The sequence below is a fragment of the Phlebotomus papatasi genome, chromosome 2 (assembly GCF_024763615.1).
Source record: "Phlebotomus papatasi isolate M1 chromosome 2, Ppap_2.1, whole genome shotgun sequence".
Classification (NCBI taxonomy): domain Eukaryota; kingdom Metazoa; phylum Arthropoda; class Insecta; order Diptera; family Psychodidae; genus Phlebotomus; species Phlebotomus papatasi.
In genome coordinates this window covers 81,152,436-81,166,567 of record NC_077223.1, presented here as the reverse complement: position 1 = coordinate 81,166,567, position 14,132 = coordinate 81,152,436, and the positions used below count along the sequence as shown (strand labels likewise).

Sequence of the window (14,132 nt, the reverse complement as noted above, 5' to 3'; positions counted from 1 at the left end):
ACAGATCTCAAGAGAAAGCACATTTGTACACAGAAAATAATTTACAATAAACATAAAATGTGAGTATTTTCCCGTCATAATTTGTGTGTTATTTTTAACTGAACTCTTGTGATGAATTTTCAATTGATTTAATGTTTAAACCAGAGGTTTATTGAACCTTTTGATTACATAGAATCCCCGGATAAAAAATGGTAATTTCCACAATCATTTGACATTTAATTGTTTTTTATTTGTATTTTCCACCATCAATAAAACCCATAGAATAAATATCCCCAAAATCACTTCAATATTCGATTGGAAGAACAAATCACAATTAATTTATTACTGAGAGGAAATTTGTTCATAAATCCCTCCCCGAAATTTTGCGATATTCATAGTCCATGGACAAAAATGAAGTATGAGTTGTATTAACTTTATTGAAATGGGAAATTGAATTGTACTGCAAAATTGCGTGTTTCACTGAATATTCACTGTACCAGTGCACATTATTAATTAAATTTTGGATGAAATCCAATTGATAGAAGCTCTGCTGCACATTTGCCACAGCCATTGAATTCATTTCTCCAAATTTTGTGCATTTGCCACAAATATTGCTGGCTCCCTGACTCATAGAATCATCAAAAGAAGACGGAAAGTCAAGAAATATGCGAAGGTCACATTTTCTTCAACACTGTTATTTTTTTCTTATGGAATTCTTTTCTTCTCAAAGAATTTATTGAGGAAGAGCTAAGGCATGAAATAATTTGTGAGATATACACCCAGAACTAATTAAAAATTAATTTGATTTAAATACAAAGATTTGCCCTTGTTTTATCTCTCATTAGTTTTTGATATTTAGCAGTTTAAGTGATTAATATCATTGCAGTTTATTTTCAGATTTTAATTGTTGAGTTCAAAGTCATTTTTGCAATTTGTTTAGAGAAGACAAACAACTCCATTCATTCTGGAGATTAGTTTAAGATTTTAGAAGATATTTTACGTTTTTATTGTGTTTAGACTGCAAATTTTTCTGACTCTCTATTTGTGGAAGAAATTTTTCTATGATAAATTCAAGACGTTGTAAAAATTCCTCAGTCAAAAAGAAGATAATGTTATCATATTTAGAAAATTTAGTTATGTGTGCACAATGTCAAGTAAGATTACTTTGAGATATCCTTCATGTCTATTTATATATTAAAAAAAAAATGACGTAATTTATTAAAGTCAAAGTGAATTTAAGAGTTTATTTGAGGTTATGTGTGGAGTAATTCTATGATTCTAACCAAACTTAATCCAAAAAAAGTTACTCTTAAGTTTGTATAACAAAGTTATATTTGCAACACGATTTTTGGCACACGGATCTCACATGGTACGTTTGGTAGGTTTGGCGGAGTCAAGTCTCCTGATCAAGATCCTTGGTTTTGCTCTTAAGCTGGCTACCCAAGAAGCAAAATGGCTGCCTTATAGAACCAAGTATTAAACAAGTCTTTTAGTGCACTTTTAAAAGACTTAAAGTCAGAATTTTCCGTAGGAATTCCTATAGGAGCTCTTAAGATCCTTAAGAGTGCGCCACTTTACTTATAGTAATCTCAATGATGGGACCAAGAGCGTTATAAGCAAATAATAAGATTTTTGGTTCTATAGTGCCTTACTTAAAGAATTCTACAACACTATATTAAGAAAAAATTGTTTCTTGGGTATACATTAGATAATATTTATTGCAATATTTCTTTTCAATATCCAATATTGACAAGGCAAAGATCCACATTGCAAAGATTTATTGACATAAAAGTTTCAATATTGAAGACAATTGTCAAGTGTGTAAGCAATTATTGAAATATTTGTTTCAATATGGAGCATTTTTTTCAATATTTTATTTCATTATTTTGAAAGGCTACATACTAGGCCCAATAATGTCAATAAAAATTTTCAAAGTCACATTGAAATAACATTTAAAGAAATTCTAAATATAAAATTGATTTGATATTTCGTTCAATATTTTTTAATGATAAGGAATCTTCTTCGTTCAGAACATCACATAACTGTTGGGATTTCCTTGTTCATGAATGAAAACACATCTAAGATTCCAAGTCAGGACCTCTTCCTGCTTCCTCCGGTAAATCCCAGATTCTTGGAATTTCGCTGTACATTTTGTCAAATCTTCACAAGAACCCAGCTTGGTTAGCATTTCTTACCTGCTACCTCCAGGAAATCACAGTTCCTCTGGAATTTTCTTGTGCACTTGGTCGAATACACCCAAAATACCGAAGTTGGTCAGGAGATTTCTCCTGGTTCCTCCAGGAAATGACAGATCTTCTGGGATTTTCTTCTGTATTTTATCAAGAACACGCAAAATAACCAAGTTGGTGAGAAGATTTCTCCTGGTTCCTCCAGGAAATCACATATTTTCTGGGATTTTCTTTTGTATTTTGTCAAACACACCCAAAATACCCAAGTTGGCAAGAGGATTTCACTTGGTTCTCCCAGGAAATCACAGATCTTCCGGGATTTTCTTCTGCATTTTGTCAAGAACGCCCAAAATTTCGGTTGTACTTGACGACAGGTACAACAAAATCCCAGAAAATCTGTGATTTCCTGGAGAAACCAAGAGAAGTCTTCTGACCAACTTGGGTATTTTGGATGTTCTTGACAAAATATAAAAGAAAATCTCACAATCAGAAGATCTGTGATTTCCTGAAGAGACCAGGAGAAGTCTTCTGATCAACTTCAGTATTTTGAATTTTCTTGACAAAATACAGAAGAAAATATCAGAAGATCTGTGATTTTCTGGAAAAACCAGGAGAAATCTTCTGACCAGCTTGGGTATTTTGGGTGTTCTTGACAAAATACAAAAGAAAATCCCAAAAGATCTGTGATTTCCTGAAGAGTCCAGGAGAAGTCTTCTGATCAACTTCAGTATTTTGAATGTTCTTGACAAAATACAGAAGAAAATGTCAGAAGATCTGTGATTTTCTGGAGAAATCAGGAGAAATCTTCTGACCAACATGAGTACTCCGGGCGTACTTGACAAAAGATACAACAAAATCCCAAAAGATCTGAAATTTCCTGATGGAGGAAGTAAGAAAAAAGCCCTGAAAAGATAGGTTTTTGAGAAGAATTGAGCAGGATATACAGCAGAATTTCTGGTGCTGTCTACGATGATATTCTGAGGATGTCTTCCTGTTCATAAACTTTCTAATTCCAAGAGATGTTTTCGATGTTTGAAAGGAACTAAATCTCTGACTAGAATGGTATTTTAATGAGTTGTAATATTGAAGTTTTAATATTTAAGTCAATTTGTACAGTGCGTAGGAAAACATTGAAATATTGGTTTCAATATTCACTTCAATATTGCAGCTTTATTTTAATGTCACTTTGAAATGTTATTATTGCAATAATTTGCCTAGTGAGTAGACAGATTTTACGTCACAATTTTCTTTAAAGTTTTTTTTTTGTTTTTGCAGTTTTGTCTGATATTATCAATTATTCCTCCGGATCTAGTGTACAGAACTTAATAAATGGACATCCGTTGGAAAGGTTAATTTGTGCTTCAAGTTTAAAATTATGTTATATTTGTAAAGAAAAATCCTTGGGGGCAAAAAAAAAACAAAGTCTAATTAGAAATTCCCAAAAATGATCTTAGAAAGGGACTTTTGAAAAATCATATAAACTATAGACAACTAACGAGCATCCCTGATATTAAGACCTATACCGTTTCACACAGATATTTTATGCTTTGTTTGCTCTAGAACCGAATATCAAGCTTCCGTTCACTGCTTTATTCTAGGACCGTGATTCTTTTCCATATAGCTAGAACACCATGCGCAAAATCGGTTTTACTACCAAAAACGATTCGAATGTGGCCAAGGAATTTGCTCTGGAGCATATTTTTGTTGAATTTCTAACGTACGCGGCACCACTTTTCCAAGCAGCTTTCTCGTAAATTAATATTTTTGCAAAATGTAGGAGGAAGTGGGGCACCTTTGAAAGTGGGCACCTTTGAAATTGGAATTTTTCACCTATTTTTAAATATTATTGGGCCTTATTGGGATATAATTTAGCTGCTTAAACAGATTGAGAAGCTAAATTACATTATTATATGGCTCAGTTACACTTAAAAATAGGAGAAAAATTCCAATTTCAAAGATACCCCACTTTAACAGGTGCCCCACTTCCCCCTATCTTACTTATTGATTCGGGACGTCTATGGTATGGGCCATCCAACTAATAGTCGCTTTTAATTCTCTAAAAACAATAAAATGGATTTTTTCAATGATTTTTGGGTTGATGCGCCTTTTGGATTCTGACTCAATGGATCACAAGGTTTGCAGACCATTTAGCAGTTCAAACTCCCGGTTTTGAATTTCAAAATGGTTTTGAAAGAGGAGATATCCCTAGTGCTTTTGCCATTTTGAAATGAATTTCCATTACCTTTAAATTTTTTGTAGCAAAGGACTTTTATCACTAGATGAAATTGAAAATTTCGTAAGATAAGAATTTCAAAGTTGAAATGAAACTCGTAATATGAGATTCATATTACGATTGAATAATTGACAATTATTAATAATTCGTTTAATTGAAGAAGTAAAATTCTAAAAAAATAATGACGCTTTGATGAGTTGCAGGAGGTTATGTTTAGGTTCTAGATAATTCTAGAACGCGTATTGTTTGTTACCCAAAAATTTGGTAATATTTTAAGTTTAACCCACCCTTTAACACTGAGAGAAATCTGAAAAAGTTAAAATAACATTCCGGAAATGTTAATTTTACCTTGCAAAATTGATCCGAAATTGGTGTAAATATTATGTTTTTTAGGCGTATTAGGGGTTAAAGTTACCCTTTTTCATGTTATTTTTACCCTTAAAAAGGTGTAGGGTAAATTAAGCTAATTCAAAACCTGCTCCAATTGGAAATTTTTCGCTACTTCAAATGGAAACATATTTTTTCCACAATAAATACTCAACTTATAGTTTTATTCATACATTTTCTGTGGTACATTTTTAATATTTAGTTCCTTATGGTTCAAATAAAGCGAAAATCCATTCATATTAATAAGTTTTAACATTTAAAAGTCTCATCTCAATTGACAGTGTAACTTTTCACCGTCGAAAAAATTCATCGATCGACCATTTTTTCTAATAAAAAAGGCAAGTAAGCTGATTGTTGTTTATTAATTTTTTGACGTTTATGCACTATATCTGGCAAATTTTAGTGAAATTAAGTCTTAAATTTTATTGTTAACCGTAAGTGAAGTGCTCAATTAAAATAATTACATATTTTCTGAAGAAAAAGTGCATTTGTGAAATGTGCGCAAGTGCTTCAATGGGAAACACCGAAAATATGGGTTTATTGGAGCGATCTCCTTATTTTTTCAGATGGGAAAGGAAAATAAGACCAGGAAGAAGAACAAAACCTACACTTAAGAGCAACTCAACAAAGCTTTGGAAGCCTTTCGTCGTGGAAAATCACTAACAGAGGCGTCAGTTTTGTTTCACGTTCCGAAATCAACACTTTATAATAAGCTTACTAGAAGATATCCGGAGGAATGCAGTGTGGGAAGGCGCCCCACTTTACCAAAGGTCATGGAAGACGAGCTTGTTGAATGGATTTTGGAATGCGTTGACAAATGGCATCCTATAACTAAGGACCAAGTCCTCGACACCGTGCAACTCATGTGTAAGAAGTTTGAGATCACCAATGAGTTTGTAGATGGAAGACCAGGATATGCTTGGTTCTGGAAGTTTTTGAAGAGACATCCTGAATTAAGCCAACGTAAACCAGAATCATATACCACCCAAAGAGCTGGTGTTACCTCTGAGAACATCACTGACTGGTTTGAGAAAACCCGTGAAAAGGCGAGAATGAGGATACTAAAAATGTCATCTAAAAAAAATATGATTAAATAAACTATTTTCTTAATCACTTAGTGTTTGTCTCCAATTGAAAAATTTCCCTTGTCTCCATTTGGATTAAATTGTTTCCAATAGTAGCATTTTGCACATGTGTATTTTTCTTGTATTAAAGTAGTTTTTAAACTCAATTTAAAGAATTTGTACTAAATAGTAATATTCTAGAAGAGTCAAAGAGCAAATTTATGTAATTTTCTTCAGAAAAAAAAAATAATTTAATGTCTTGAATCTTGTGTCAAAGTTAAAGCGTCTGGAACTGGTTTTGAATTAGGACACTTACCCTAAAATTAACATTAAAAAATGTTGATATATTTTTACACCTAAAAAGTGTTAAAGTTATGAGGAAAAAAAAGTTAATCGCACGCCCGTTTTTTCTCAGTGAAGGACGAGTGGGACACCGTTGTCCCAAAAACAAAAACTATTTTTTTCATTACAGAGAGTTATTTTGTCCTCCAAGTACTCCTAAAAATAAGTTTTTATTTTTGGGACACCGGTATCCCATTCGTCCTTAAAGCGTTAAAGTCTTAAGGCTTCTACACATTGGGAACAATTTTCGTCACAAATTGCTTTGTTGAAGGAAACTGTCAGCACTACTGTATGTAGAAACGTCAAAATTCTATCAAAATTGTCTCTCAAAAATGCAATTTTTTACGAAAACTACTCAAAATGAGTAAGGAGCCTTTATAAATTGTCTTTAATAACAATTCAGTCAACATTTGAGCAAAAATTTTGCTTATTGGGAAATTATAGCAGTGAAACGTGAGTGACAGAACTGTTCACCTCCTGATAATAAATATCTATCCCACTCTTATTACAAATATATCGATTAAATTAATTACATGTTGTACTTATTGATAAATTGATTCATTATTCATTTTTCTTTCCATAATTCATGTAGTTTAGACGTCGATTTCAATATTTGAGCAAATTTAATAGTTTAGGCGTCACAATAAACTTTCGAAACTCTGGCTTAATGAGTCTTCATTTGTTCAATTAACCCTGCAGTGAAATTAATGAAGGTTTCAATGAGTGTGTCTAAAGTGGAAAAATTGGAAATTACGCTTTTGAGAGAGGCACCGAAAAAAAATTGGAAGCAAGTTCAAGGTGAATATTCTTTGAAGAGGTTTCAAGAAATTTTACACAAATAATCCAAAGTCAAAATAAAACGTCAAAACCAGTCATCTTCATCTCATATTTCCTTCAAAGAGGTTTTCCCACATTTTCTTTCGCAACTGTGTGGAAAAACCTCCTTGAAAGACACAAATAGGAGCAACTTATTAAAATGTGGTGATTTTGAGTGTTTTCTGAGTGCTTTGTCAAGTTATTTGACAAATTATTTAGCAGAACATAAATTTAAAAAATAAAATTTCATTTCAGCAGAAAAAAGACGTTCAACTGTCAAAGCATTGAACTAAATATGCTCAATCGGGGGATCATAAAATTTGTGGCAAAGTGAGACTTTTTATTTGACATCTTCTTGGCTTTAGTATGAGATGGAATAATAAAAAAGTATATTATTAGTTTGTTTATTTGTAGTGTCGAGGTGGGATGATGATGTTTAAAATGGGACTTTTGACTTCTACTCTCACTTGAGACAAAAATTGCATATAAATTGATGCTTCCTCGTCTCATTCAATAAAAATGCCATTTGGGAGTCTTTCTTACAAATTGGTGACGTATTATCTCTTAATTAGTGCTCGTTGAGTGCATCTTATGCACCAGAACAATTTCATAATGTCTCCATTTCTTTTTTTTCGTTCCTTCAGCCCTAAATCTTTTCTTTTTTTTCCATATCACCGGATGTTCATCATAGAACCGTATTAGCCAACACAAATTTAAAGCAATCGTATTTCCTAATGACTTTCACACAAGGGGCATTTCAATGCGGATAAATTATGCTTTGGATTACCTTTTGTTACTTGACGTAGGGTAAAGTGGTACAAGTTTGATAATGGTACAAGTTGGACAGGGCTTTTTTTCTTGATAAATTTAGTACTTCATTTTTATTTGTATATTTTTAATGCTTTAGTTTTATAATTTGGTTGCTTTTGTGCTTAAAAAAATAGTTCTGTATTTATCAAGAAAAAATCCCTGTCCAACTTATACCGGCGAATTGTCCAACTTGTAACACTATGTCCAACTTGTATTACTTTACCCTATCTGCATCTATTTTAAACCCAATATATTTTATGACATTTATTAGTTCGTACAACACCCTATTTTATCATGTACAACAGACCATCCGAAACACCTTACCGTATTTTGGACAAAGAGGGGTCCTTAAATTAACCTGAACTCTTTTTTCAGGAAATGTGTAACTTAACACTAGCTAATAAAATATATCGTCAGAGATAGGTCAAATTTATTAAAGGAATACGTGCAAAATATGAAGTGTTCGAAGCCAGAGTGTATGAAGCCAGTGTGTCTGTGATGAAACGTAATATAATGCACTGCCTTCGCCCAAAAAGCTCTGGGAGCATGGAAGAAGCATTCACACTACCGGGAAGGTGCACCTGTAGGGGAATTCTGTAATTTTCGTGGCATTGTCACGCGTGAGTTCGAAACCTGACAATGCCATTCGAGCTTTTTTTGTCATATCATATGAGTTCGAAAATGCAATTCATTGAATTTTTAATGAAATCCCTTTACTTGATGACTTTATGGACACACAGTACGTCTTAATTGATTTGTTTAACAAAATTCATTGTCATTTGAATTGCCAGAAATCTCAAATATGTGACTTCTGACAATGCCACGTGAGCTGAAATGGCAATTTCACGGCTACAGAATCACATTTTCGAAAAAGCTCTCGTAAGATTCGAACCCAATTTGTCATAGGAAAAGTGTGGCAAATTCCGGCCAGCTTGCAATTTCGGCCACCTTTTTTGTTCCTCGAATTTCTATGAACTTTTAGTTTTTACATACTCTAAAGATTATAAAATTCAAAAGAATATCAAAAAATGTAGCTTCGACAAACGAGATGATGTGAAAAAGGCTTTAGAAGAATTCCCGAAGGGCAAGGAACTATGAGAATGAAGGGGGCCGAAATAGGGCACCCAGACTATGTCTACATTTTTATTCTATTTAAAATGTATTAAGAGTGATTTTAGAGTAAATATAGACGGTAAACTCTTTACAAGGTTCCAAGCAACACTCTTTCAAAAGAAAGAATTAAAAAAAATCAATTTCTATTAAAGATATTACATTTCAAATTTGGGACTTTGGCGCTTGCATGCAACTATGCCGAAATTTGGCACACTTACTCTATGGCATTGCCAGAGCGTTACAGAATTCCCCTCCTGGGCGGTCTACACATGGACTTAGCGTATTCTTCCAACACGGAATACAACAGCAATATAACATGATTACATTGTAATAAAGTATTCCGATACGATTAAATAATAATAGGGGAGACCGGGGAGGTTTGGGACACTTTTTCACGTTTTGACTTTGAGACACTATTCCAAAAAACCACGATAGTGTATTATAATTTTATGTGGTCTATAGGATACTTATGGGTATTGACTTTATAAAAAAGTACTCGATAGAACTTGGAAAACAACTGAGTTTTCTTGGAGAAGATAAAACATTTAACCCCAAACCTTCCCGATATGGGGCAGTATGGGACACATTTTTTCTCGAATAATTTGCATTATTGGAGCACGTTAATTAATTTTAAATACTAGATTAAAAATATTTCTGATAGAAATAAAAATGTTTCATCTTTTATTTCATACTTAGAAATTAATATCAATTTTATTTGTACAGTAGAGTCATTTATTGTCAATCAATTATTGAAAGTATTTTCTTCTTATTTTCCCATCTACCTATCTTTGCTTTTTTTATTCTAAATATTGCAATCATGATCATCAAATTCCTCAGGTGAGTAGATTATCTTAATACTTTTAGTTTTGAACTCATTGGCGGATTCCTGTTTGATTTTATGACAACTGCATGGTACTTGTTTTTTCCTTATTTCTTTGAATTAGCTCTCGCCTTGGATTTTATGGAGAACTTGTGAGAATTGTAGAGGATATTGCTCGAGAAATTTTTGAGAAAATAGTTTTTAACGGGATTGAGCAAAGACCGAATTTCCGATGGAGAATAAATTATTGATTCCCAAGACATTGATGGTTTAATTGTCCCTGTAGACAACTGCTCAACTGGTAAAGTTTGCACAAGGGGGAGATTCCCAGTAGAAACTGGGCATTACTCTCCATTTTGACAATAAAAAATTGCATGCCACCTACAATCTTGTCGAAAATCAACGTCCCATTCATCCCCATTCAGGTGTCCCAAACATCCCCACGTGTACTTTTGGTATTTAAAACCTTTATGTAAAAAACAAGCGCGTATAATCTCTGAAATTTTTATAAAAATATGTTCCCAGATTACACTGCTACCTAATGAGATAAAAAAGTTTTAATTAGGGGAAAGGCTCATAATTTTGGACAGTTTCTTATTTTGGACACTTTGAGGATAACATTGTACACTAAAAATAAATTGATTAAAATGATGGATTTTTATTCCAATATTTGATGAATAATGAATTCTATCTAAATAAATATATGTTCTTTTTGGAAGATTTTAACACTAAATACGTTAAATTTTGAATATGATTTGAGTTAAAATTGCTTTGTTGAAAATTCAGTGTGAGCAATTGCTTACGAGAAATATGACAGAACTTCGTGTTTATTTCAGCTGTGGTAAAGGACTAGCAATGTTTCCTCGCTTTTCTTGAGTGATTTTATTGAATTCATTGAATATTGTGTTGATTCACGTTAATGGTGATTTGTACATTTGACCTGAAGTGAGATTTGCCTTGTGAATTAGATTTTTCGTGTGAAAAATGGGAAATTTTCTAAGATATTCACTAATGAGGTGATACTCCTTATTTTGGACACGTGTTTTTTTCACGAAATTTCTTGAATTTTTAGCTTTTGTGATGACTAGGTTGGACAAATGCCTGGAGAAACAAAGGAGCATCATCTCTACGAACGAGATGTAGCGATAAATGCCTTAAAAGGCTCCCGGAAAGGCCAGGGAATGAGCGAATCCGCACGTACTTGGTGTACCGAAGTCAACTCGTTTTAATGAATGATATGGAAAGTTTCCGGGCTTCTTGTGACATTCTATGTTTCCCTTACATGAACAGGAAGAGGACTTGGTTAGATTGGTTCATGAAATGAAAAACAATGGGCATCCTATTGAGGCGGATTAGCTGTCCAAATTTACAGCCAAGTTGGCCAAATTAATAAACAAGTTGTCCAAAATAAGAGTCAAAGTCACCTCTACATATCAATTCATTTTTAAACGTATTTAAACTAATTTTAGTAAAAATAAGACGATAAATAGCTTGCTAAGTTTCTAAACAACCCTTCTGAAAAAAGAGTAACAAGAAATATCAATTAATATTGAAAATATCGCACTTCAAACTTGGAACATCGATGCTTTTAAAAGCAGACTGTCCAAAATTATGAGCCCTTACCCTATATATCGCTGATATAAAATACAAAGAGGAAAACTGAGACGTCAAAATATACAATTATTATCAATTTTTAAAAAAGTGTTCATAGAACTAAAACATTATATTAATTATTAATTAATTAAAATAAAATAAATTAAAAATTAAATTAAATTAAACAGTCAAGATACATCTTAATATTGTCTACAATTGAGTAGTGGTTAAATCCCATTTATTTAAAAAAGAAATAATGAAAGAATCGCCTTGTTCCACACTACCCCTGTCCCAAATCTCCCCGGTCTCCCCTAGTAAAATCTTTAAGAACTTATACAGATTATTGCCATAAAATATTATATATATATATATATATATATATATTTTTTTTTTTTTCTGATAAAGCATCTGCTTTGCTATTTGGGTATTGAAGGATATAAGAACCTTCTTATATAATTTTGAAAATTCAGAAATACCTACGACCTTTCAATTGATAATTTCTGTAGTAGAAGTGGCTTAAGTATCGGCTTAACTGAAAGCGTTATGTAGAAGAACTGTAGGTAATACCTCTCACAAAATAGCATTTATGTGCCCCTTGTTCTCACACTTAAATGTATAAAATGAAAGAAAAGATTTTCTTTTGTGCCTATTGAATTGAAAGAAAAGTCCATTTGGCTAAAATCATTGGCTATTTGCCAAATGAAGATATCAATTTAGGGATTTTCTCGCCACGCGCACATATTTCGCAGAATTAATGCAAAGTGACAGAGATCAAAAGTTTATTGATTCAAGACCCACATTCTGCATGTTCTTTCTCAGACCCAGAGAAAAGAAAATAAAAACTCCTCGATATAATTGAGATGAATTCACTAGAGATGACCTTATGTGGGTGTGGATTTTTATAGCACGAGTCTCTTATATTTGTTTAGTCTCATGTTTTTCTGCCTCATTAAAAAAAACAAGCAAAAGAAGGTGCACAACTTGTAAACAGAAAATTATATCAGAATTTTTCGGATGGCACGAGTCAAAAAGAATATAAGTAAATTTTCACCGTAATATACTGCCCCAGAAAATATCAAGCATCAAGATCTTCAGTGTGGAAAATTCTCCGTGAAAATCTCACCATTCAGCTATGGATTAGAGAACATGTTGAAAATGCAAAATTAAACTCACCGCCTCTTCAAAGTCATGCAAATCATCCAAGAGATCCAGACCCATTCGCTTTCTCAAGTCCTCCAATTTGTCACGCACTTGATGAAGTTCATCTCTCAGCTCGGTCATCCTAATTGAGGACCAAATCTGCAAGAGAAGCGACAAATAATCCCATCAGATAACTTTTCATATACACCGGATTATAGACTCAGTTAAATGACTTTTTCCAACTGCACCATTTCGCTATTGCACTTTTTTATCCAACCAAATCTTAATGGGTGAGCTTGTAAATGGTAGTCAAATATACACAGAGAAAAAAAATACCCTAGAATCAATACTTTTTTGGGATACTTTTGGTATTAAAAGGGCTCCAATACCTCGTGGTATTAAATTCTAGGGTATTTTGGGATTAAATTCAAGAAAATCTCTGTCATTGATTTAATACCATAAAATCATTAAATTTCAATCGCAATGAGTATTGATTCTATCCCATTTTGGTATTGATTCTATCCCATTCTGGTATTGATTCTATCCCATTTTGGTATTGATTCTATCCCACTCTGGTATTGATTTTTATCCTACTCTGGGATTGATTCTATCCCATTCTGGTATTGATTTTAATTCCATTTTGGTATTGATTCTATCCCATTCTGGTATTGATTCTATCCCACTCTGGGATTGATTCTATCCCATTTTGGGATTGATTCTATCCCATTTTGGGATTGATTCTATCCCATTTTGGGATTGATTCTATCCCACTCTGGGATTGATTCTATTCCACTCTGGGATTGATTCTATCCCATTTTGGGATTGATTCTATCCCATTCTGGGATTGATTTTAGGGTATTTAGGTATTGATTAAAAAAAATATTCCTTGGAATCAATACCTCGTTAGTATTGATTTTAGGGTATTGTGGTATTAATTTTATCCCATCTTGGTATTGATTTTAGGGTGTTTTTATCCCATTTTCCGTATTGATTTCAGGATATTTTTATCCCAATTTTCGTATTGATTTTAGGGTATTTTCATCCTATTTTTCGTATTGATTTTCATCCCCCTTTGGTATTGATTTTAGAGTACTCCGGTATTGATTATTTTATCCCATTTTGGTATTAATTTCATTCCAATGTAGTATTGATTTTCGCAAAGTCCAACCAAGAATCCATTTTTTTGCATCGGCCGAGATTCGATCTCACAACTTTGCAGCAAATCTTCACTTGAGAGTCGACGCCTTAGCCAGTTGCGCCACGGGACTGCTTGAGTTTCCTTTATTACAGCACAATGAGTTTCTAATTTCATCCCATTGTGGGATTAATTTCATTTAATTTCAGTATTGACTTTAGGGTACTCCAGTATTGATTCTATCCCACTCTGGGATTGATTCTATCCCATTTTGGGATTGATTCTATCCCACTCTGGGATTGATTCTATCCCATTTTGGGATTGATTCTATCCCACTCTGGGATTGATTCTATCCCATTTTGGGATTGATTCTATCCCACTCTGGGATTGATTCTATCCCACTCTGGGATTGATTCTATCCCACTCTGGGATTGATTCTATCCCATTTTGGGATTGATTCTATCCCACTCTGGGATTAATTCTATCCCACTCTGGGATTGATTCTATCCCA

General features: G+C 33.0%; 1 protein-coding gene across 4 annotated transcripts in view; it reads right to left on the bottom strand.

Annotated features, from left to right (window-relative positions):
• LOC129804631 (uncharacterized) overlaps positions 1–14,132 on the bottom strand; it is a 52,325-nt gene that overhangs the window by 23,948 nt on the left and 14,245 nt on the right. For all 4 annotated transcript variants that reach the window (XM_055852125.1, XM_055852126.1, XM_055852127.1 and 1 more), the window contains exon 2: positions 12,520–12,645. In XM_055852125.1, the coding sequence (XP_055708100.1) occupies positions 12,520–12,645 (126 nt within the window). The remainder of the gene's footprint in view (positions 1–12,519; positions 12,646–14,132) is intronic.